Source organism: Aethalodelphis obliquidens, unplaced genomic scaffold (assembly GCF_003676395.1).
Source record: "Aethalodelphis obliquidens isolate GAN/ISIS:26980383/991018 unplaced genomic scaffold, ASM367639v1 scaffold2, whole genome shotgun sequence".
NCBI classification, from domain to species: domain Eukaryota; kingdom Metazoa; phylum Chordata; class Mammalia; order Artiodactyla; family Delphinidae; genus Aethalodelphis; species Aethalodelphis obliquidens.
Genome location: NW_020837946.1, coordinates 77,279,041 through 77,302,143, shown reverse-complemented (window position 1 = coordinate 77,302,143; position 23,103 = coordinate 77,279,041). Strand labels below are relative to the sequence as shown.

General features: G+C 36.5%; 1 protein-coding gene across 3 annotated transcripts in view; it reads left to right on the top strand.

The window, feature by feature from the left end:
- The window catches only part of ARL6IP6 (ARF like GTPase 6 interacting protein 6), a 44,509-nt gene that overhangs the window by 11,527 nt on the left and 9,879 nt on the right, over positions 1-23,103 (top strand). For all 3 annotated transcript variants that reach the window (XM_027131344.1, XM_027131345.1, XM_027131346.1), the window contains exon 3: positions 11,027-11,159. In XM_027131344.1, the coding sequence (XP_026987145.1) occupies positions 11,027-11,159 (133 nt within the window). The remainder of the gene's footprint in view (positions 1-11,026; positions 11,160-23,103) is intronic.

Genomic DNA, 23,103 nt, shown 5'->3' with positions numbered 1-23,103 from the left:
TTACGTTTTTACAATTGATGTAAAAGTTTTCACATGAATCCAGAATCTGTAATAAACATTCTTGTTGAAGTCATCCATTCAGAAAAATCAGAATGCAGCCTTTTATCAGATGATACTGATTTTTTTTTTTACTGTTGTATTTCATTGTATTTATTTTGTCTTGTCTACTAGGAACCTCACAGCTAAATGTAATGTTGATTGTGTATTACCTTTCTTTAATCATAGTACTGTCTATACATGTTGTTATCTTTATATTTCAGTGACTAATGTTTAAATTTTAATGCATACACTGCCTCAATTCTTGTTTGAAAGTGGGTTGGTTTTTAGAAACAAATGTGAGCCCAGTAACTACTCTCCATGAAACAGTTTTCTTTCTAGACAGACTGATAAAAATTTTGCACACTACAAATATTTTTTATTGCAGTTTAATCCTAGTCCAATGTTGGCATAGCTCAGTAAGAGCAGATTATAGCGGTGATTCTCATTTTGGTATGTGTAAGAATCACCAGGCTTTCTTTTAAAAATCAGCTCTAGACTTTGTTTCAGTCCCAGGGTAGGACCTAAGAATCCTCATTTTTTTACAAGTTCTGATAAACCACAGTTTGAGAAATACTTTTGCAGGGCCAGAATCACAGTTTTTAAAAATGTATTCAAAAGTAGTTAAAAGTTCTTGAGAGTTGACTAAGGACTAACAGGCTAACAGGAAACAATATATAAGCCTAAATGCCTGTTAAGAAACTTAAGGACCTGAGACACTGCTATTCTCTTGTCATCCTTGTTTCTCTGAAAGAAATATTCATGGGAAGACCTGTTTATAGTTTTTCAAAAAGGGTTCGTGATGAGCATTGTATAAGTGCCTTGGGAGAGTTAATTGATCCTAATGGCTAACAGGATTAGGCTGTCACAGTGTTCATCTTCACTAGTGAGGTAGCCCAGCCAGAGAGGTGTGATTAATACTATCAGCTGATTTTAGAACTCATCTCCCCAAATCTTCCCTGGGTGGCATTAGAGTCACACTGCAGAGTTCTTAGGGCTTTCCTTTTATAATTATCCTGCAAACCATCCACTACTGTAAGCCTGTTTTTCAAGGAGATTAATAAAATAAAACTTCTGATTATTTAGTTAAAATCACATTCCACTCATTCCTCCTCGAAGTTATTTTCTGGCCAAGTGGATTGAACTAATCATATAAGACATTGAGTTGTTTCTTTTTTGCACATTGGCTTTTGTATCTGTCACATTTTCCCAAATTTTACCACATTTCACACAGCCCTATTTCCAATTTTTGCGTTTTTTCCTAGTCAATATAAAGTATGATAAAATGACCTTTTATTTGAGGCAAACTTGAAATAAGTACATAAGAAAAATAGAAGGAATTGCCTTTAGCAGAAAGTACTTAATCTAAGAATATTGTTACCAAGTTAAATGTAGGTCTAGTACTTTTATAAACATTGTAAATAGCGTCATACAGAAATTGTAATCAGATTTGATGGAGTTTCTTCAATGTCTAAAAAGCTTTTAAACTTGATCTTTGGTGCCTGTCATTTCTTGACACCTACTGCTTAATAGTTACCTTTAAGTCCCTTTTGTGGCTAGGAGCAGATTCCTAGCATCTTGCAGTGTCAAGGGCTATTCTTATTTTTTAGCTGCCCATTTACTGCCTGTTTTATGCCTGAGATGTTTCCAGGCTTCTACACATTTACAGAGATGACTGACATATACTGAGTTCAATCAGAGATGAAGCCAGCTCATTTAAAGAGTTGATGATTTATTACTTTTCTTCTGCAGAGTGATAAGTGAGACTTTACCATCATAATTTCATGATACAGAACATTAGAAATATGGTAAAAATTTCCAAGAGAAAGGGTGTGTTGCAAAATGACCCATTCTCTTAGAAAGGCACAAGTTGGGAGCAACTCACTCAGTTTCTTCCTTGCAGTGAAAGATGATTGAAACCATGAACTTGAGCTTTTTAGGGAATGTACGAACCTTGTAATTTGAGCCCACAGTCTATTAAGGAAATGATACAGTGCTATCTGCAGCTGGGTGGAGTAACTCTAATATTTAATTTAAAAATTTACAAATATGTTATCCTATTCTGCAGCACAGTCTTTGTAAAATTGTGTAATTGCTTACTCATATCAGTAAAAGAACCAAGGCAAAAAAGAAGAGAAAAACAAAAGCCCCAAAAGACTAGAAGGATACAACCAAAATGGGTTTTGGAATAATAGTTTTTTTAAAATCTCTTTTTAGTCTTTATAATGAATGACTGTAACTCCCAAAGAGAAAAACTTTGTTTAAAAAGAAAGCACAAGTTTATGCAAGTGTGAATAACACGTTCAACAATTAACAACACTGTTGAACTTTTACAGTATGCCAGAAACGTGTTGTTTCACCTGGTATTCCCAACTATCCTGCATCCATCAGTATAAAATATTCCCTTCTAAACCATGAGATAGTTTAGGCATGGTAGCAAGGCAGAAGCAGTACAGGTTATTAGCAAGAATTATCAGTGTGCAGCTAAATTATTAGTCATGAAATCATTGCAGATCTCCTCTTAACACGTAAAAGCAGTAATGCGAACCAGACATTAGGACCTCTAAATCTCAAGAAATTGGTTTGTTATTGTTAGTGTGATACTGCCTGGCCCAACTTTGGTGATCAGGAGGGATGTTTCTGAGGCTAACAAAGCCAGACTTTAGCTAGCATCAGAATCACCTGGAAAACTTGTTAAAACTCATTTTACTGGGCTGCACTGGGTCCAGAGTTTCTGATTCAGGTATGGGGTAGAGCCCAGAAATTTGCATTCCTAATAAGTTTCTAGGTTATGCTGATGCTGCTAGTTTACAAGAACCACTGGTCTAGTAGTTCCCATCCCCCAGGCGTATCAACAACAACAAACAAACAAAAACCTGAAGATTTTCTTTTTTTGCATTTATAAAATTTCAGACCCTATCCTTATCTCCTGAATCAAAGTTAAAGTCACTTAATTGGCTGCATGCTCAGTATGCCATCAGGGTCCATTGGACCCAGTCTTCATTTTTAAATTTTCTTGAGCAGTTCTATTTGTAAGAATTGTTATTTCATGTCATTTACTTTTTCTTAGGGGACCTTCCAGAAAATAAAGAGAAAATTGAGTTATATTTTTTTCTATAGAATAAAGCATATTTGATCTTGAAATTACCATATTTGTGTATTGGCCCCTTTTATAAACCTAAGATACATTATAAGATTTTAATGACCTTATTTTCCTGTATCTGGAAACATTTTGCTATTTCATTATTTTAGGAATCATCTAATATTACTCATCAATTATTCTCAACTGTGCTAAAAAGAATAACATGATGGAATCCTCCAGAGCAGAGGTCAGCAAACTGTGGCCCCTGGGCCAAATCTGATCTGCTACCTGTTTTTGTACATTAAGTTTTATCGTAGCATAGCCTTGCCTCTTGTTTTATATATTGACTATGGCTGCTTTCATGCTACAACGGCAGAGTTGAGTAGTTGTGAAAGAAACCTGATGGCAAGTGAAGCTGAAGATATTTTACTATCTGATTCTTTTCAGAAAACTATAGTATTCTTATCCAGTTAGTCATTCAACAGAAAGGACTTCAGGCAAAAACAAGAACCATCCCCTTTTGCTAAAAGAATGTATAACAGTCTTTATCTTTTATGAATCTGTGCATGCTAATTTATTTGATACTGTTTGTAAGTAGAGAAATGCTAATGGAAGGTGACTGGAAAGGAATGGAAAAAAAATCATTGGATTGAGTATTCAAATTGTTTATAAATCTAAAAGTGAAAATGTTATACAAATTATGGAGCAAAGATGGTTGTCTTCCATGTCTTATAAGCCATGAAAGATTTTAAAAATTCCTTCAAGCATTGTGTTTTGATGATGCAAGTGCATAAAGAAAAAGCAAAACTAATAATAAGCTATAACCAATTAGAGATGTATCTGAAGTCTAAAATCAGTATTTACAGGATGGTTATGTTCCAGAATCATGCATGAAGATAGTAAGCAGTTATTTGCACTTAGAGGAAATGCCCATTTATAGTGTGTTTGTTTGTTTTTAAATCAGGGAAACTCAGAATAAAAATTTGGGTTTACTATATCTTATTAAAATTTCTAACAGTTTTTTCAGGCTTTTTATTCTTTTGTAAATTGTTCATTAAATGATTAAAAATAAGGCAAAATAGATCGCGAGAAGCCTCCACGAAGCTGGCTCGTGCACTTACTCCCTCTCTAGACCTTACCCCCTCTGTACAGTGGGACCTAAGCAGTTTCAGAGAACCTTCCCATTTGTACAATGTGTGCGGGGAGGGCCTTTGGGGAGACTGCCCTCACCCGTGAGTCTTTCAAGCCCAGCTTGGCCGCCAGCTTCTTGCGGTTGGGCTTGTTGATGTACTTCTGCTTCTGGAACATCTTATCCAGCGCCTTGCACTGCATGTCGGAGGACACGTCTCTATGCAGCATGCCCTAACGAGGCTTGCCGCGGGCGGCCAGTGGCCAGGAGAAAGTCCCGGGCTGGGCACGACGCTGGAGGATGCTGCAGAGGCCAGGGGTGCGAGGACTGCTCTTTCTAGGATCTACCTTTGGCAGGTCCTTTGTGTGTTTTGACCAACCATCCATCCATGTCAGGTTCCTCACTCTCTATCACCCGGCATCCTCCTAGCCTCAGGGTACCTGTGGTCCCAAGCAGACACCGCAGCCCCAGGTCTGCCTCAAGACCTTTCTGCTCAGCTCTAGCAGCTGCTGTCTTGTTCTTGTTCCAAAAAGAAGAATCTGGATTAGCACAGCTCAGTTTTGCTGACACATTTTTTAATCATAAGTCACAGCTTACTGGACAGGCTGCTCTCCAGTCCAAGGCCACATCAGTTCACCTCAGCTGAGGCATAGAGCAGTGTGAGAAGCACCTGGTGGAGAACACAGCTCTTTAGAGCAGTGAGGACTGTCGCTCTTGCTGGGCTTGTCTGCACTCGGTTCTAACCTAGGTTATGTCTAGGACTGCTCCATGTTCACTGTCTTCTTAGCCAACAAGAATAAATGCTAGAGGACTTCCCTGGTGGCACAGTGGTTAAGAATCTGCCTGTCAATGCAGTTGGGGACAGGGGTTCGAGCCCTGGTCCAGGAAGATCCCACATGCTGTGGAGCAACTAAGCCTGTGCGCCACAACTACTGAGCCTGTGCTCTGGAGCCCGCAAGCTACAACTACTGAGCCCATGCGCTGCAACTGCTGAAGCCCGCACGCCTAGAGCCCGTGCTCTGCAACAAGAGAAGCCCGTGCACTGCAATGAAGAGTAGCCCTAGAGAAAGGCCGCGTGCAGCAACGAAGACCCAACACAGCCTAATTAATTAATTAATTGATTGATTGATTTAAAAAAAAAAAGAAATGCTAGCCTCCTTAGCCATGCATTCAAGGCTGCACCCTCTTAAATGTGCCCACTTTGCTGATCGTGCCTCCCACTCTCACCCTCTTTGCCAGACTATTTACTGCAAAACCCAACATAGATATTTCCACCTCCAGGCCTTGGTCACGCTGTGCCTACCTTCCCTCCCCCACCCCTGCCATCCTTCAAAGGCCAGCTGAAGTTATTCTTCCTTTATACCAATAACAGCTACTCTTTGTTGAACATCTGCCATGAACCAGGTATTCTCCCAGATACTTTACATACATAACCTCATTTAATCCTTTCTACTTACCTTTCAAAGTAGGTATCATTATTCCCATTCTACAGGAGGCTTGGAGAAGTTAAAGTACTTACCCAAATTCATGGAGGGAGTAAATGTCAAAGTTGGAATTCTGGCCCAGAGTCTGATGCAGAGTCTATACTTTTTCTTAAACCATGCTTAGTCGTGAAGAATTTCCTGATGAGTTGTAACCCCAGTTTTCTTGCCCTTTTTTGAATAGTACTTGATGTCTATTCTGCATGACTGATTTGACATTTAACAAATGACTACTTAGGATACAATTGTCTTTTTTAAAATAAATTTATTTATTTTAAAAAAATAAGGGAAAAGGTATGTTGGAACAAGATGATAGTGATAACTATTTTTCCTAGTATACTGAAAATTACAGGCTTCAGGGGAAAATACAGGTTTAACAAGATTTGCCATGAGTTAATTGTTGCAAGGTGAGTGATGGGTATATGGGGTTTCATTGTATTCTTCTTTCTACTTTTGTGTATGTTTGAAATTGTCCGTAATAAAAAAGTTTAAAGTTTCCCATGTGGATATGATGATTTAACATGGTTGGAAACTACAGATGTTACTTAGTTTTCAAGTTTCACCAGGTCCAGTCAGAATGTCCCCTTCTACTCTTTACCCTTTTTAGTAGGAAGGGGAGTGGAATTGCTACAAGCTGAGTGGCAGGTGGACAGGCAGTTGGGTAGGGACCTTTATCAATGTAGCTGCTGTACGCCAACTGTGTGTTCAGGTGGCACTGGTAGGGGAGGAAGATCCCTTTCCTCTGCTCCTGTACTTGGAAATAATAAGTTTGAAGATCCAAGGCTGTCTAGCTTTATGATAAAGTTGCAAAAAATTTGCTTAGATAAAATTTTTAAAAGTTGTTGATTAGTTTTATGCATGAGTACGTCGAAACTTTTATTAGTAGCCAGCTGGTTATAGCTTTTACAACTCATAAAATGACCTATTTAATTTTCATTTTTAATTTTATAAGTTAGTTATGTAAGTTATAATATAGTCTCACTACAAAAAAATTCCGACAATTAAACAAAGGTTACCACTAATCTACTTTTACACAATATACAATATACTTGTGTATATTTTCAGGTCTTTTTCTATATATGGTATATAGAAATATGAATATATATGATAATTTAAAATATGTGGTTTTGTCAGTGTTGTAGAAAAAACAGTTGGAATCATGCATATGCTGTACCTTTATTAAAGTATCTTGAAGTTCATTCTGTATCAGTATATATAGATCTACCTCATTTTTTATTTATTATTTTTTTATTTTATTTTTTTATTTACATTTATTATTTTTTATTTATTATTATTGTATTTCATAGTATACTACTTTGTTTAAACATTTCAAATGTCAAACTGTAAAACAGTCCTTGAAATTAGCAATGTGCTGTCACATTTCGTCCCATTGTTTATTTATGGCAGGAATACATCTTATGAAGAATGTGTAATTGATTGTTTAACATTGTTTTAATAAGAAACCTTTCCCAGTATGGGAATATGGGAGGGTTTTGTTTTTCTGTTTTTTTCTGCTTACGTGTAACATGTGCTGACCACCTTCCACATCTCTGACTTCATAAAACTTCTAAAAGTCATCTCATCACTGTAAGCCTGAAACTGCTAAATAACATTAAAATATTTAGAACATATCATAATCTTTCTTTGCTAGAAGCTTTTATAGAAATACACAAAGCTGCTACCATATTTTTAGAAAAGTACACTTTGAAACAAAAATCATTATTTTGAAAAATGATCTCCCCAATTAGATAAGTGAACATACAACTCCAGTAAAGGGATTAGAATAGGAGTTTCCCGCGTACCCTTTTTTTAAAAAATAAATTTATTTATTTTTGGCTGCATTGGGTCTTCCTTGCTGCACGTGGGCTTTCTCTAGTTGCAGCAAGCGGGGACTACTCTTCGTTGTGGTTCGTGGGCTTCTCATTGCGGCGGCTTCTCTTGTTGTGGAACGTGGGCTATAGGTGCGTGGGCTTCAGTAGTTGTGGCTCGTGAGCTGTAGAGCACAGGCTCAATAGTTGTGGCACACGGGCTTAGTTGCTCTGCAGCATGTGGGATCTTCCTGCACCAGGGCTCGAACCTGTGTCCCTGCATTGGCAGGTGGATTCTTAACCACTGCACCACCAGGGAAGTCCCTCCCACCTACCCTTATGTTTGCTTTAAGTGAAAATATTGAGTCCAAGAGGATGGAAGAGATAAATTCCCATCATATTATCAACTGATGAAAATTGAACTGTAGAGAAGAAAGAAGGATGTGTGTTTATTTAAAAGACCTATATCCTTTGACACAGCAGTTCTTTCGTCAGAAATTTGTTACAGATATCCTTGTGTAACTATAGTTAAGTATAATAATGTTACTTGCAGTATTGTTTTTAATAGTGAAAAAGTGGAATAATAAAAATATTCAATGGGGACTTCCCTGGTGGCACAGTGGTTAAGAATCCACCTGCCAGTGCAGGGGACACACATTCGAGCCCTGGTCTGGGAAGATCCCACATGCCGTGGAGCAATGAAGCCCATGTGCCACAACTACTGAGCCTGCACTCTAGAGCCCACGAGCCACAACTGCTGAGCCCCTGTGCCACAACTACTGAAGCCCGTGCGCCTAGATCCCGTGCTCCACAACAAAGAGAAGCCACCGCAATGAGAAGCCTGTGCACTGCAATGAAGAGCAGCCCCTGCTCGCCTCAACTAGAGAAAAGATGCACGCAGCAACAAAGACCCAACACAGCCAAAATTAATTAATTAATTAAAAAATATGCAGTGGAATTGTGGCTATGTGTAGTGATATGAAAGGTCTCCAAAATTGTGTGAAAAAGTTCAGGACAGTTTTTCTGCTGAGAATCTCATTTGCGGAAAATAAACTGAGAAAATGTATACATAGTATACATTCTTGTATATAACTGGCCCCATTCTTGTACATGACTATCTACATTACCTATAAATTTACAAAAGGTGAACAATAAACTCTTAAATGATTGCTTTCAGGAATGGAGTTGGTAAATTGGGGAAGGGAGACTAGCTTCATTTTTAGGTACCTTTTAAAAATTATGTTAACACTTGGTAAAATGGGTTTACAAAACATAAGTTATTGTAGCTTCAGGATTCTGAAGGTAGGGCCTCGTTAAAAATTTAGTTGCAAATTGCCAACTTCTGTGGCTTTTCTGCTTGTTCATACATGAATTGAGTAATTTCAGAAGCATAAGCACTTCTAGACCACAATATTGCAATGTACTTTTTTAGCCCTGTCCTTGTGACCTGAGTTTTATTAGGGATATAACTGTTGATTAATTCAAAATGAATATAAAATAACTAAAATGTCCAAAGTAAGGCAAGCACTTAGATCATGGAATAGTAGTCATTTCTGAAAACTCAAGAATATTTTTGTACTAAATTTGGCAGGTGTTCTGTTAAAGCACCTATGTGAAAAAATTTGATGGGCTTTAGGGAGCCTCACATTTTGTTATTTTGGGTTATTTTGTGTCTTTCTCACGTTTTTAGATACTGAGAAGTTTCCATCATTCCACAGCAGTCCCCAAACATATAGTCTCTGGGTTGGCAGGAAGGTTGCACCTCAGTCTTTACTAAGGTTCTCTCTACTCAGTCACAGGTTGGGCAAGGTTCTAGAATCTGTGCAAGGATATTGGGATAGGAGTGCAATCTAGTCCTCAAGACGTTTGCTCAAATGAGTTACTGCTGAAACATTTTGCATTCTGGTCAGGATGGCCTTTCAGGTGTAGCACCTTCCAGGCACATGACCATCTGCTGTTTCTATGCCCCATCTTAGAGGCATCTGCAAGCTTGGCTCTGGGTCCATCTGCCAGGATACTGTACACCACTCCAATTCCTCTCTGGTGTTGTGTGGCTTGATGGCTCCACCAGGAAGCCCCAGCAGCACTACCGACTCCCCATATACACACACATAACACTCTTCAAAATGGGGGAATCTTTCTCACCTGTAGATAAAACCCTCACTTTCTCTCCCTGTTCTACACAAATGTTTTTTCTACACCCCAGTCAATTGATTATCCTTGCTATCTATTCAGGACGTTTTGTCTTTATCTACCCTCCTCCTGCTTCTATCTATCCTACTAGTTCCCTTAATTATTTTGCAACATGAAAACCAAAGAGGTACTGAGCTGTTTCTCCTTTCTTTGCCACATCCTTCTTCTGGGGCAGTGAATACAAAGTCCATTATCTTTTTAAAAGGGGGTAAGGGAAGGGATCTTCCAGGAAAAAAAAATTAGGTTCATCTTTCAAAAATACTTTGCTATAGTTTTTTGTTTGGCTTGGTTTTTTAATACTTCATTCCTCTGAGTTTATCTTTTAGCAGCTCAGTCTGTTACTGAGCTTCAAATGGTTTACAGACGGTCCAATGCACATATTTCTTTCCTGCTTCTTGCTAAAATAAAGCTATCTTTGGTTGTGCATTTTGTGCAACCAGTAAATCTGATAATTCGTAAGCCATTCTTTACTGTAGTCTTCTCAACCTTCCTTCCTCTGTGTACTGCTGAGGCCTGGGACACACACACTTACCAGTATTAGTGTCTTAGTAAACTGTCTTAAGGAGGCAGTTTGAATGTGTATCTAAAATCCTTCAAATTAAATTGTTCCCTCTATTGTCACTTTGTTTATTCCCCACATTCTTCCATTTCTTAACCCTTTTCTCTCGCAACTCCTGTAGTACTGTGCTTTTGACTTGATATCCCTTACAAAATGCAGCTCCAGTGTGATTGAAAATAAAGTCTAGGATCCCAGCTCATTTATAAATTGGACATTAACTTTTGTTCATATACTGAGCAAGGTTAAATAATCAGAATTGGTTTGTAATGTTTATAGGAAAGCTATAAAGAGTAGACACTAAAATTGATTCATATGTCAATAGTGCATGGTATGGAAAGGGATCGCTTAGTACTAAGTAATAAAAGGCAGCAAGCTATAATCACAACGTTAAATGAAAAAGGGCAAGCCATTTTAACAGTGAAGTGTTTTGCCATTTTTTCCACAGTTGAATTTTATAAAACTGAAGCTAAAAGTTATATTTTTAAGTTGAATTTGTACTCTTTTCCACATAGTAAATTATAATTGAATTAAAATATTCAATGATATGACTTCCAGTTGTGCTTTAATATTTTACACTTCCACATGGGAGAGCTTCTACTAAGCTCATATCTCTTTTATCACTTACATATAATTTAGAAGATCAGAAATACGTGTGATCTTCTGAACATGATCTACTGGGTTAATTTAAATTGCTTTGATGTTAATAATTCAAGTTTTCCCCTTTCTTTTCCCATTAAGGATTCTGGACTCTACTTATAATATCCCTAACTGCCGGATTCTCCTGCTGCAGCTTTTCTTGGACAGTGACTTATTTTGATTCTTTTGAACCAGGAATGTTTCCTCCTACTCCTCTTTCACCTGCCAGGTTCAAGTAAGTATTCCTGTTTCTTCTTTTTTTTTCCCCAAGCCATTCTGCTGAAACCTACTAAAATAGAAGCAAGAGGCTGCTTGCTTGTGAGATAATACGTTGAGGCCCCAGTCTTTAATCTATAAAATACAGATGACTCAAAGTTTTCAGCTTGGCTCAGCCTTTAGATAAGTGGAGAAGAATATTTTAAACTCTGTATGTAGATAATTCAATGGTGGTCTAAAAAAATTAATTCAAGGAATAATCTAATAAGTAGGAAACTTTGATGGCTATTTGTCCTTTTGGGATGGAATTTCATTTAAAACAGTATATGAAGGCTGAATTAATGTTAGCAGTATGAAAGTTTTACAAGATTCATGCGTAGATAGTCAGACTTGTAACAGTTTAATAATTGGATTGAAATTTTCCTCAGATTTAAACTTCGTATAATAATTAGCAAGCATTTATGGCACCCAGTTTATATGTCTAGACCAGATTAGATGCGTTTCATAGTGAAACATTATATTTCTTTGGTCTATATTTTCTGTTTCAAAGAGTTCCAGAAAATTCAGTAATCAGCATTCTAATCTAGTTTATTTATATTGGGAAGACTCAGGTTTTATAAATTGCCAAATAAAAGCATCTAAGACCTCTAGTTTATTCTACAAACTAAGGGTGGAAGGAGTGGGGGGAGAGAATGAAGAGTAGAAAATAAATTCTGTTAATGATATGTATGTTATTAAGAGTATTATAGTTGTTACTGTTGTTGTTACTACCAGTTCCAGCCCACCCCATGGACAACTCGTGGAGATAAAATAAAATCTATTTGAGGGACTCTGTAAATAAGTTTAATCACTTCAAATTAAGTGCATAAGTGTATTTTAAACATCTTAATAAATCCCTATCTGTAAATGTAACATAAATCACATACCTGCCAATACATTTATGTGTATTTTGAGTGGATAATGATTAATTAATAATCTAAATTGACTAAATTATACCTAACGGTGCAGTACCATCCCATAGTTTACATGGGTACCATTCAGTTGGAAAGTTAATTTTGCTCTCAGTTCAAATTTATATTCTATTGCTGCTCATTGACATCAATTAGTTACTTTAATAGGGGGTATGAGTCTAATATAGATGACATAATGAGACTACTTTCATAAGTCACAAAAACTCTTAATTTTATTTTTTTTCTTTTACTTATTTATGTCTCACTTCTCCCCTGAATTCTAGTCGTACATTTCCAGGTATTAAGTAGATTTTGCAACCTGGATTCAGAAAGCACCTGGCACTTAGAATTGTTAAAGCTTCAATTTGTCTTAAAGACATAAGTATCCACTCACTTATCAAGGCTTGAAACCCTTTTTCACTGTATTTATATCCCTTCGCCAAGTCTAGTCATTCTTGCCTTTTGAGGTGTTATTGGAATACTTTGTCTTAGCACCCACAGTGTTTTTGCTCTATTTCAGATCTTGGCTAGGGTACTTCACTCCTTGAAGTCCCCTACTACAAGCTTTCACTCTTCTCATTTGTCCTGTATATTATAACCTTTCTAAAAACAGATCTTAGTCACAGCTCTCCCTGGTTTAAAAGCCTTCAGCAGCTTTCCCATTGCCTTCAAAATAAAGTCTGTGCTCCCAAGTATAGCTTAACAGTCCTTCCCCAAGTGACCTTACTCTACTTTTCCACCTTACTCTACTTTTCCAACTTTATCTTCAGCTATTTCTCCAGTGTACCCTCTCCTGTAGCCACATATCAGATTATTCTGACATCCCCCAAATAAGCTACGAACTTTTGAGATGCCATGGCTTTACTCTTGCTGTTCTCTCTTCCTGGAATGTCATTTTCCCTCTCAGCTTCTCTTCCACTACTACCAGAATTCCTAAGACTCATATGTTAGATGCTTTTGGAGTTAGAGAAAAGCATTTCTGTTCTCTTAAGGATCTGGAATTCTGAGGGTATTTAACTAATTTCTTAAAAATTATCTTTGCGTTTTTTATTAGACTAGAACCAGATGGGCCTCAGTTTTCAACGTCTTTATTAGTCATTCAAATTTAACATGAGATGGTATCAGATCAGAGACTTACATATTTGTTAATACAATCCAAAAAATGCAGTTTTGAAATAGGTACATTGTGTGTACATATATGTTTGAATTCCTTTCAGTATGTAAGTAGAGATGTTAATTTTATATATGATAAATCAGCTATTAAATCTCACGAGAGTCAGACTGTAATTTAAAATGATCGTATGCTTAATAGAAGTACAGTCTAAAAAAGACATATAATAAATACAGTGATATTTGATCACATATTAACAGAAACCACAGACCCAGAAAGGCATATAATAGTGATGATTGGTACAGTTGTTTTATAGTGAAAACCCTGCCTTCTAGCGTTTGTAGAAAATAATGCAATTACTTCAGAAATGGCAGAATATAAGTATTCTCTATGTCACCAGTAGAGTGAGTGCTTGTACAGGGAAACAACTTCTCTACCTTTTGAGAAAGTTGAAATCTTCAGACTGAATTTTCTTAGAAATCAGATTGATATATTTTATTATTTTGTAATATCACACTTTTATAAAAATATCTTTATAATAGGTTATGTATTCTTTTGTTATCTAAAATAAAGTGATGTTAATATAAATATTTTCTTTGATTATATAAAAGTAATATAAGTTCTTTGTTGAAAATTCAAAAGACAAAAATAAAAATAATGGGAAAACCCATAATTAGAGAAAGTGACACAACATTTTAATGTATATCTTTCCATTCTTAGCATATTTTTAAAAATTAAAACTGGGATCACAATATACATATTTGTAATCCATTTTTTATTTAACATTTTGTTGGAACATTTTCTATTCTATTGGAATATTTCTATTCTCTTTCTATTGGAATATTTCTTTGGAATTTTCAATGTTTTAAATATATTTTAAAGACCAATCATTATATATATCTATCTTTTAAGGGAAATCTAACAAATGATGGCTAAATTCTAAGATAATTTATTAATGGGTCTGCTTAACTAATTAGAAACTAAAGAAAGGCAAGATAATTGAGACATAAAATGAAGAGACTTTTCTCTTTACTTTTTTTTTTTTTTTTTTTGCGGTATGCGGGCCTCTCACTGTTGTGGCCTCTCCCGTTGCAGAGCACAGGCTCCGGACGCGCAGGCCCAGCGGCCATGGCTCACAGGCCCAGCTGCTCCACGGCATGTGGGATCTTCCCAGACCGGGGCACGAACCCGTGTCCCCTGCATTGGCAGGCGGACTCCCAACCACTGTGCCACCAGGGAAGCCCTTTACTTTTTCTTTTTAAGATTAGGATTATTATTTAAAATATTCCGTTTCTAACTCCATGAATATAAGGCATGAAGAGAATAAAATAATCAGGTCTAACTGGTTTGTTAAAAAAAAGTCGTTTGTTCTCCTTTGCAGATTAAAATACAAGGGCATTTTTTAAAACTAATTAGTAGAAGTGGGAAAAAAATTTGAGAAGACCATGTTTACTATGGCTATCAATTAGTTGTACTTCCCTAGGAACATAAACTCCTGAAGGGAAGAAAATAATAATCTTTATTGATATGTAGTAAATATTAGATGAGACATTTAATGAAATCACAATTTGGATCAATAATTCATTAGGGGAGTTAAGAAATAAAACCTTTGGAGCTTCCCTGGTGGCACAGTGGTTAAGAATCCACCTGCCAATGCAGGGGACACGGGTTCGAGCCCTGGTCTGCGAAGTTCCCACATGCCGCGGAGCAATGAAGCCCATGCAGTACAACTACTGAGCCTGCGCTATAGAGCCCACGAGCCACAACTACTGAAGCCCGCGTGCCTAGAACCCGTGCTCCACAACAAGAGAAGTCACCGCAATGAGAAGCCCGCGCACCGCAACGAAGAGTAGCCCCCGCTCACCACAACTAGAGAAAGCCCACGTGCAGCAACGAAGACCCAACGCAGCCAAAAATAAATTTAATTAATTTATTAATTAAAGAAGAGGTCTTGCCTGGTGGCGCAGTGGTTGGGAGTCCGCCTGCCGATGCAGGGCACGCGGGTTCGTGCCCCAGTCCGGGAGGATCCTGCGTGCCGCGGAGCGGCTGGGCCCCTGAGCCGTAGCCGCTGGGCCTGCGCGTCCAGAGCCTGTGCTCCGCAGTGGGAGGGGCCGCGGCGGTGAGAGGCCCGCGTACCGCAAAAAAAAAAAAAGAAAACCTTTGTACTCATTAAAAAAGTTTTTTTATTTACTGTTTCCTATTTGTTAGATATTATCTTAGTTCAGGCTGCTGTAACAAAGTACCATAAACTGGGTGGCTTATAAACAACAGAAATTTATTTCTCACAGTCTGGAGACTGGAATTCTAAGATCAGGCTGCCAGCATGGTCAGTTTCCGGTGAGGTCCATCTTCTGTGTTGCACATGGCCTCCACCTTGTTGTATCCTAACAAGGCAGAGAGCAGAGAGAGGAAGCAAGCTCTCTTGTGACTCTTATAACAGCACTCATCTCAAATCCCATTCATGAGGGCTTCACTCTCATGACTTCATCTAATCCTAATTACCTTCCAAAGGCCCCAAATTCTAATACCATCACATTGGGGAATAGGTTTTGACATGAATTTGGTGGTAAGGAAATGGACACAAACATAGTCCATAACAGATACAGCTTAGAAACTTTCACTTTTACATAGGCACAGACCTTTAGGAAATAAGATGGTTAAAAAAGTTTGCAAGTTGTATTTTCAGTCAGGTACTTAATGGGCTTCAAAGGCGTATTTTAAGAAAGATGGATGTCATGCTCACTTTGCAAACTTTTCTGGGTTAGAAGTTATACTGCAATGTCAAATATGCAAACTCCATTAGGATGCAGTTACTTTGTGGAAAAGAAAATTTGGTTCAATTGTACTTTTAAATTATTTTCTTAGTTGTTTCTGAAAATCTGTTAAAGTGTTAATAAGAGGCAGAGGCAGTAACTTTAGATTCCTTGGAGTATCTATATAGGCACTGCCTACTTCTTGCTACTTTATAATTCATTATCCTGTTTTCCTACACTATTTAATCAACATCTTTAGTTCACTTCTCATTAGTTTTCCCTGTTTACTCATTGGGTGTTGTTAGTGATTTCCAAGCAGGCAAATTTAGCAGTGTATATGTAATCAATATTTCACATTATGGTGATCTGCTTTAATTATAGTTTCCAGGAGTTAATGCATATAAATATGTGACCTACCCATGTAAAGATACTGCATTCAGAGAGAACCCAGAGCTTGAAAGAATCTTTGGGTTGTTTCCAGGCTGGGCCGATGGCAGCACCAGAACTTTTTTTTTTAATATATATATATTAAATATATATATATTATAGTTTTTAATAAATTTATTTTATTTATTTTTGGCTGCGTTGTGTCTTCGTTGCTGGCGTGGGCTTTCTCTAGTTGCGGTGAATGGGGGGCTACTCTTCGTTGCGGTGTGCAGGCTTCTCATTGTGATGGCTTCTTTTGTTGCAGAGCACAGGCTCTAGGCGCACAGGCTTCAGTAGCTGTGGCTCGTGGGCTCTAGAGCACAGGCTCAGTAGTTGTGGCACACGGGCTTAGTTACTCCGAGGCACGTGGGATCTTCCCAGACCAGGGCTCGAACACGTGTCCCGTGCATTGGCAGGTGAATTCTTAACCACTGCGCCACCAGGGAAGCCCAGCACCAGAACTTTTATTTAAGTCCTCCTGGTTGGGGATGAAGATAGGTATGGATAGGAGATGTGCCCCAAAGTTGCGTTTTTCCTAACAAGTACAACTTTTTAATGAATACTCTAGGATTGCTAGGGATGTCTTAGACATTCCTATTAAAGATTATGGGAGAACTGAGTCTCTGCTAAGTCATCCTTAGGGGTTATCATTTTTATTAACAGATGAAGAAACTGAGTCCCAAGGAATTTAAGTACCTTGCACAAAGCCAAATAATTTGCATGTGTCATAGCTAGCACCTAACTCTATGTTTATTGTTTTTGTTTGCCCACCTCCTTTTTATTATGAAAAGAATCAACAGGAGGAATTTCACTAATTGAAACAGCATCATTTTATTGACAATTAAAGGCACTTGCTGTGGGCCTTTGCTCTATGACATTTTTGCCAATGCGATATTGCCAAATGCAATTAAAATCTGTTCTTAAAATCTCACTCTTTGTTCTCTCCTTCACTGTTTTCTCTCAGTGATCAGAGTTCTCCCCTTCAGAATGACTGCTCTCGCATTTCACATTACGTGTGCACAAGCCCCATCTAGTGGTGCAGTGATGTGGCTGCAGGTTTATAATTATCAGCTTGCTAATAAATAACTCAGTGATTATAATAGGTCCAGGCTAGGGTAAAAATGTTACTTTATAGTCTAAAAATAAATTTATTGGGGAAATGATAATATATATGATGGGTCTAGCAAAAAGCACAATGTAGACAGCTCATTAGTTTTGTAATTGAGTCAAAAAAAGTGATATGAAAAATAGTTAAATAAATCATTAAGTTTGTCTATCTTATAGTACTTTTACGTAGAGTCAGAGTTCAAGGACCAATTTTTTTAAGGGCCAGTATTCTTAAATAAGTTAAGGGTGTTACTTCATTATAGGGATAGGACTATTATTTTGTGCTGGTAATACCCACAGAGACTCATTTCCAAGGAGGAAAAACCAATGCTTGTATTTCAAGTTATTAAGGATATAGGAATACTTGTTAAAGGAAAAAGTAGACATCATTTTAAGTTTTCTTAGATAGCTTTAAAAGAGACCAAAACCCTCAAAATTATCCCTGAAGTAGCCATTTTGAATTATCAGAAATAAGCAAAATACTGTATTTTTGATATAATTAGACTCAAAATCAAAGTTAGTATTTGTCTTTTGAGTGCCTCTGAGATGGTCACATCTGTGTATTTCCTAAAATGAGGCAGATAGGAAGGCATAGTTGGATGTTCGTTTTATAGAACTAAGAGCATAAATTCACTTTTATATTGGTAGAGAAGTTTGAAGTTTGGTATTTGCTTTTAAATGTATTATTGCTTGTATTTATGACTTACTTGATGTGGGACTTATGGTCAAAATGCAGGGAACCTTTACAATTATTGGTTATTATGTCATGATTTCTAGGGATGTGCTAAGGTAGAGAGTAGTGTCTTCACTAAAGCCTGCTTAAAATATAATTTATAGAATTTGATTGGCAATCTACAGTGTTTCATAGTAAATATACAAACCAGGGGTATCTACTGCTGATGCTCTTGGTCTTTTTGTCTAGATCACTCTGAATTATTCACCTTTATGTTTCTTCTTCCAACCACTAATGGTATTTGGTAAATATCAGGACACTCAATGTCAATAAACACATGCTTTAACTTCAGTTTAAATTTATTTTTATGCAGCTTTTTTTTTAAATTGTATTTTCTTACAGTGGTATTTGGTATTTGCAAAGTAAATTTGAAGTAAGAAAGAAATGGGAACAGTTGATTTTCATTCGAATTGCTTTTTGGTAAACTCTTTTTGGTAACTATTTTACAGAATAAAAATTAACACATGTGATCTGATACTGTTTCATGTGTTATTTTCTGTGTAAAGTTCTGGGTGTAATCAGATGCTGAAACATTTAAATCTCCATTACATTTGTATATGAATGTGTTTGTTGTTACTATTGTTGTAGGAGGGAAGCAGATTCAGGATTTAGGATTGCCATTGCTGTATTATAATAATACCCTTTCTACTCAACATTAAGTTTATTTTTCTATGTTATTAAAGGGTCTTCTCTGACTTCTTGCTCTTCTTGACATTAGGGGCCTTAATTATTGGGGGTTAAAATACAGTACAAAACAGAATAGTAAAATCATAATAGAAAAGGGGTTGTGGGTTCTTGGGCAGTAATATAAGTCTTGAAGGTCAGGAAAAGTGGGTGATTTAGTATTTAAATTAGAAGTTTCTTTTCTAAGCACACTAGATTTAACATTGAGCACAATAAATTGATGCTATGACTCTTTCATACAGACTTTGGAGGGCTGCCTCTTTGTCAGATCAGATTCTTTATTGCCATGGACTGATGAAACAGATATCAGATGGCTAATTGCAGTAGGAGAGGAAAAACTACTGACAAAAGAGATAGATCAAGAACTTGGCCTTGATATTTGAGTATCGTGAAGTTTCATTATCTAGGGACTGTTTGGAGCCAGCAGTTGTAATGCTGTCACTATTAATGAATGTATTGATGGCACCACACTGTGGCTTATTGAAGTGAAGGTTAAAATATATGCGTGTCTTATAAAATATATTCTATTAAAGTTCTGAATGGAGACTTAAATAGATGTAACAAAATCTTATAAGAACTCATCAAATATTCTTGGTTTCTTCGTTATTTTCATAAAGCAATATAGCTAGTAAGTGTTTGCACCTGTTTGCTATGGCTTTTGCTTATGCTAATTTACAATGTGTTATGTTTGGGCTGCTGAAAAGACATGGGTATCCATATGTACAGAATAGCACTGATAAGAAATACATAAGAGATAGCACGTGGCAGTGTTGAACTTGGAACCCTTTCTGTGTGTTCAACAATCTTTATAAATTACTAGGCAGCCTGGTATATTAAAAAGGGCTTATAAGTCAGGAAGTGACTTCCAAATGCAGGCTATACCATATACTGCCAGAAGAGCTTTTGAGAAAGTCAGCTGGTGTCTCTGAGCCTTAATTTCCTCTCTCCAAAATGGGTTAAAAACAATGATGCCTACCCTCATAGGCAAAAGTATAACTTTACTAGTTAAAGCAACAGATACATCAGATGATAAAGCAGATATAGTCCCAGAGCTTTTCTTTCCTTTCCTTAATTGAGATTTTTCAAGCTGGATATCTGACTATGGCCTACCACTGGTTGCCAATTATCTTTTGTTGACTAATTGTTATTTATCTTGAGATCTTTATCCTTTTGGTTATTCTTTTTATTCTTTTGATAATAAGATGCTCTTTCTTGTATGAAATTATGCTGATAGTAGATTGTAGTGGTTTTCAAACCTGTTCCTGGCAAAACAAGTTTGACAACAAAACATGGAGTCAGTTACTTCCTTTTTAAAAAAAAAAAATCATTTTTAAATTGACTCATGAAATCTAAAGGCTTGGGAATCCCATTTTTCTTGTACTTTTTGTACTGTTTGGCCTAACTTTCTAATGAATAACGACTTTGTCTAACCAAGGTAGTGTCCAGGACAGATAGATATCCTAAGGCATTTTGCTACCTCGATATACTGGTGAATAAAGTTAACATGTCTGACATAATTCAATTTGCAACCAAGTAGACTGCTGCATATAAGTAAAGTAGAGTGTAGGTTAGTATGCAGTTTCATCCAACCAGATATACATTTATTTCTCTCTGACTGATTTTCAGGGAGTTGTAGTACAATGAGAGATATCTTAAATGTATACATTTTAATTCCATGTTAAGGAACTTTGTTCATTGTTAGGATCTTTCAGAGCCTGTACGTTATTAAGTTAGTTAATATCACACCAGCAAAGCATAGGGTTGTGATTCAATTAAAAGTTCTAGTCGGTAAAATTCTAGATGAAGGACTTTAGTGTATATATGGAGGCATAATTATTGCAGAATTGAGATCCAGAAGGGATTAAAGAGATCATAAAGACTAACCTTATGCTTGAGAAGCAGAAGTAGGACCAGAGACGTTGGCAGTATAGCTAGGAAACTTAGTGCTAAGGTAAAGAAAGCCTTTTAAAAATGAGGAAACCCTTCATGCATTGTTGGTGGGAATGTAAATTGATACAGTCACTATGGAGAACAGTATGGAGGTTCCTTTAAAAACTAAAAATAGAACTGCCATATGACCCAGCAATCCCACTACTGGGATATACCCAGAGAAAACCAGAATTCAAAAAGACACATGCACCCCATTCTTAATTGCAGCACTATGTATAATAGCCAGGACATAGAAACAACCTAAATGTCCATCAGCAGACGAATGGAAGAAGAAGATGTGGTACATATATACAATGGAATATTACTCAGCCATAAAAAGGAATGAAATTGGGTCATTTGTAGAGACATGAATGGACCTAGAGACTGTCATACAGAGTGAAGTAAGTCAGAAAGAGAAAAACAAATATCATATATTAACACATATATATGGAATCTGAAAAAACTGGTATAGACAATCTTATTTACAAAGCAGAAATAGAGACACAGATGTAGAGAACAAACGTATGGATACCAAGGGGGAAAGGGGGGTTAGGATGAATTGGGAGATTGGGATTGACATATAAACACTATTGATACTATGTATAAGATAGATAACTAATGAGAACCTACTGTATAGAACAGGGAACTCTACTCAGTGCTCTGTGGTGACCTAAATGGGAAGGAAATCAAAAGAGAAGGGATATATGTATACGTATTGCTGATTCACTTTGCTGTACAGTAGAAACTAACACACTTTATATTGTAAAGCAACTATACTCCAATAAAAATTAAAAAAAAAAAAGAAATTAAAGAGGGGACATCACTACAGATCCCATGGACATTAAAAGGATAATGAAGGAGTATATGGGGAAAACAAAATAAAAATGAGATAATCCTTAAAGCTGAAATTTTGAATTCCATTATAACATATTGTGTAGATTGATAAATCAACTTGCTCCATTAAAATGGTGGCTACTTTATAACTGATACTTATTCATAATGCACATCATTAGCCTAATTACAGGGCTAATGAGGCAATGGAGTAAATGCTTAAAATGTTCAACATCAGTTTCTAGGTATTAAGAATGATACATTATAGCTCAACATTAAGTGTATATACATTTTATACTTTTTTCCTCACTTTTTACATCTTCTAAGTATATGTTTCTCCAGATAGTCTTTACCTCAGATTTATCATGAAACCTTGAAGCCAGTAGTCATTTTTCTCACAACTTCACAACTTTATATATATATCTATATATATATATATATTTTTTTTTTTTTTTTTTTTTTTGCGGTACGCGGGCCTTTCACTGTTGTGGCCTCTCCCGTTGCGGAGCACAGGCTCCGGACGCGCAGGCTCAGCGGTCGTGGCCCACGGGCCTAGCTGCTCCGCGGCATGTGGTATCTTCCCGGACCGGGGCACGAACCCGTGTCCCCTGCATCGGCAGGTGGACTCTCAACCACTGCACCACCAGGGAAGCCCACGACTTTATATTTTAATAGCATTTTCTATTTTAAATAATAATTGAGAAATTTATTTGCTAGGACAGTGACTGATTTAAAATTTCCCCTTACTGGTTTTTTTTTAATGATTACAGAATTAATACATGCATCACAGAATTATATAACTCAGAAAGTTAAAGGCTGCAAAATCTGATTTCAAATAACTCTGAACTACCTAGTGTTAACAGACTGGGAATTATACCTCAGATTTTTAAAAAATCTATACACATGCAAATATTTCTGTTTTTATAATAGTATAATCATATCACACATATTTTTAAAATAATTCTATATTTGTAGTCTTGATTACTAAAACCTTATGACTGTGTGTGTGTATATATATATATACACACACACATATGTATGTGTGTATATGGTTTGTGTGGTATATGCATTTGAAATACATCACTCCACCCAAATATAACTATACCTTAAAATCTGGTAAACTAGCTAACATGATAGTTTTAGTCTTATTCTCTGGTACTTGATTCTAAAAAAACATTTTGCTGTATTTTATCCTGACAGGTTACTTTGAAATACAAATGTATTAAAAAAAAAAAAGAAAGAAATACAAATGTATATATGCATACACACTTATACAATACATCCAATGTGTAGCCAACTGTCCTAGCAAGGTAAATATATACAAAAAGAAGAGAGGGACAAATGGGGGAATTTTTTTTTTTAATTCCTGCATAGTCTTACCTGATTTCTTATTTGAGTTATCTGTCATATAACATTTTAAAGAAGTCAAAATCTGTATG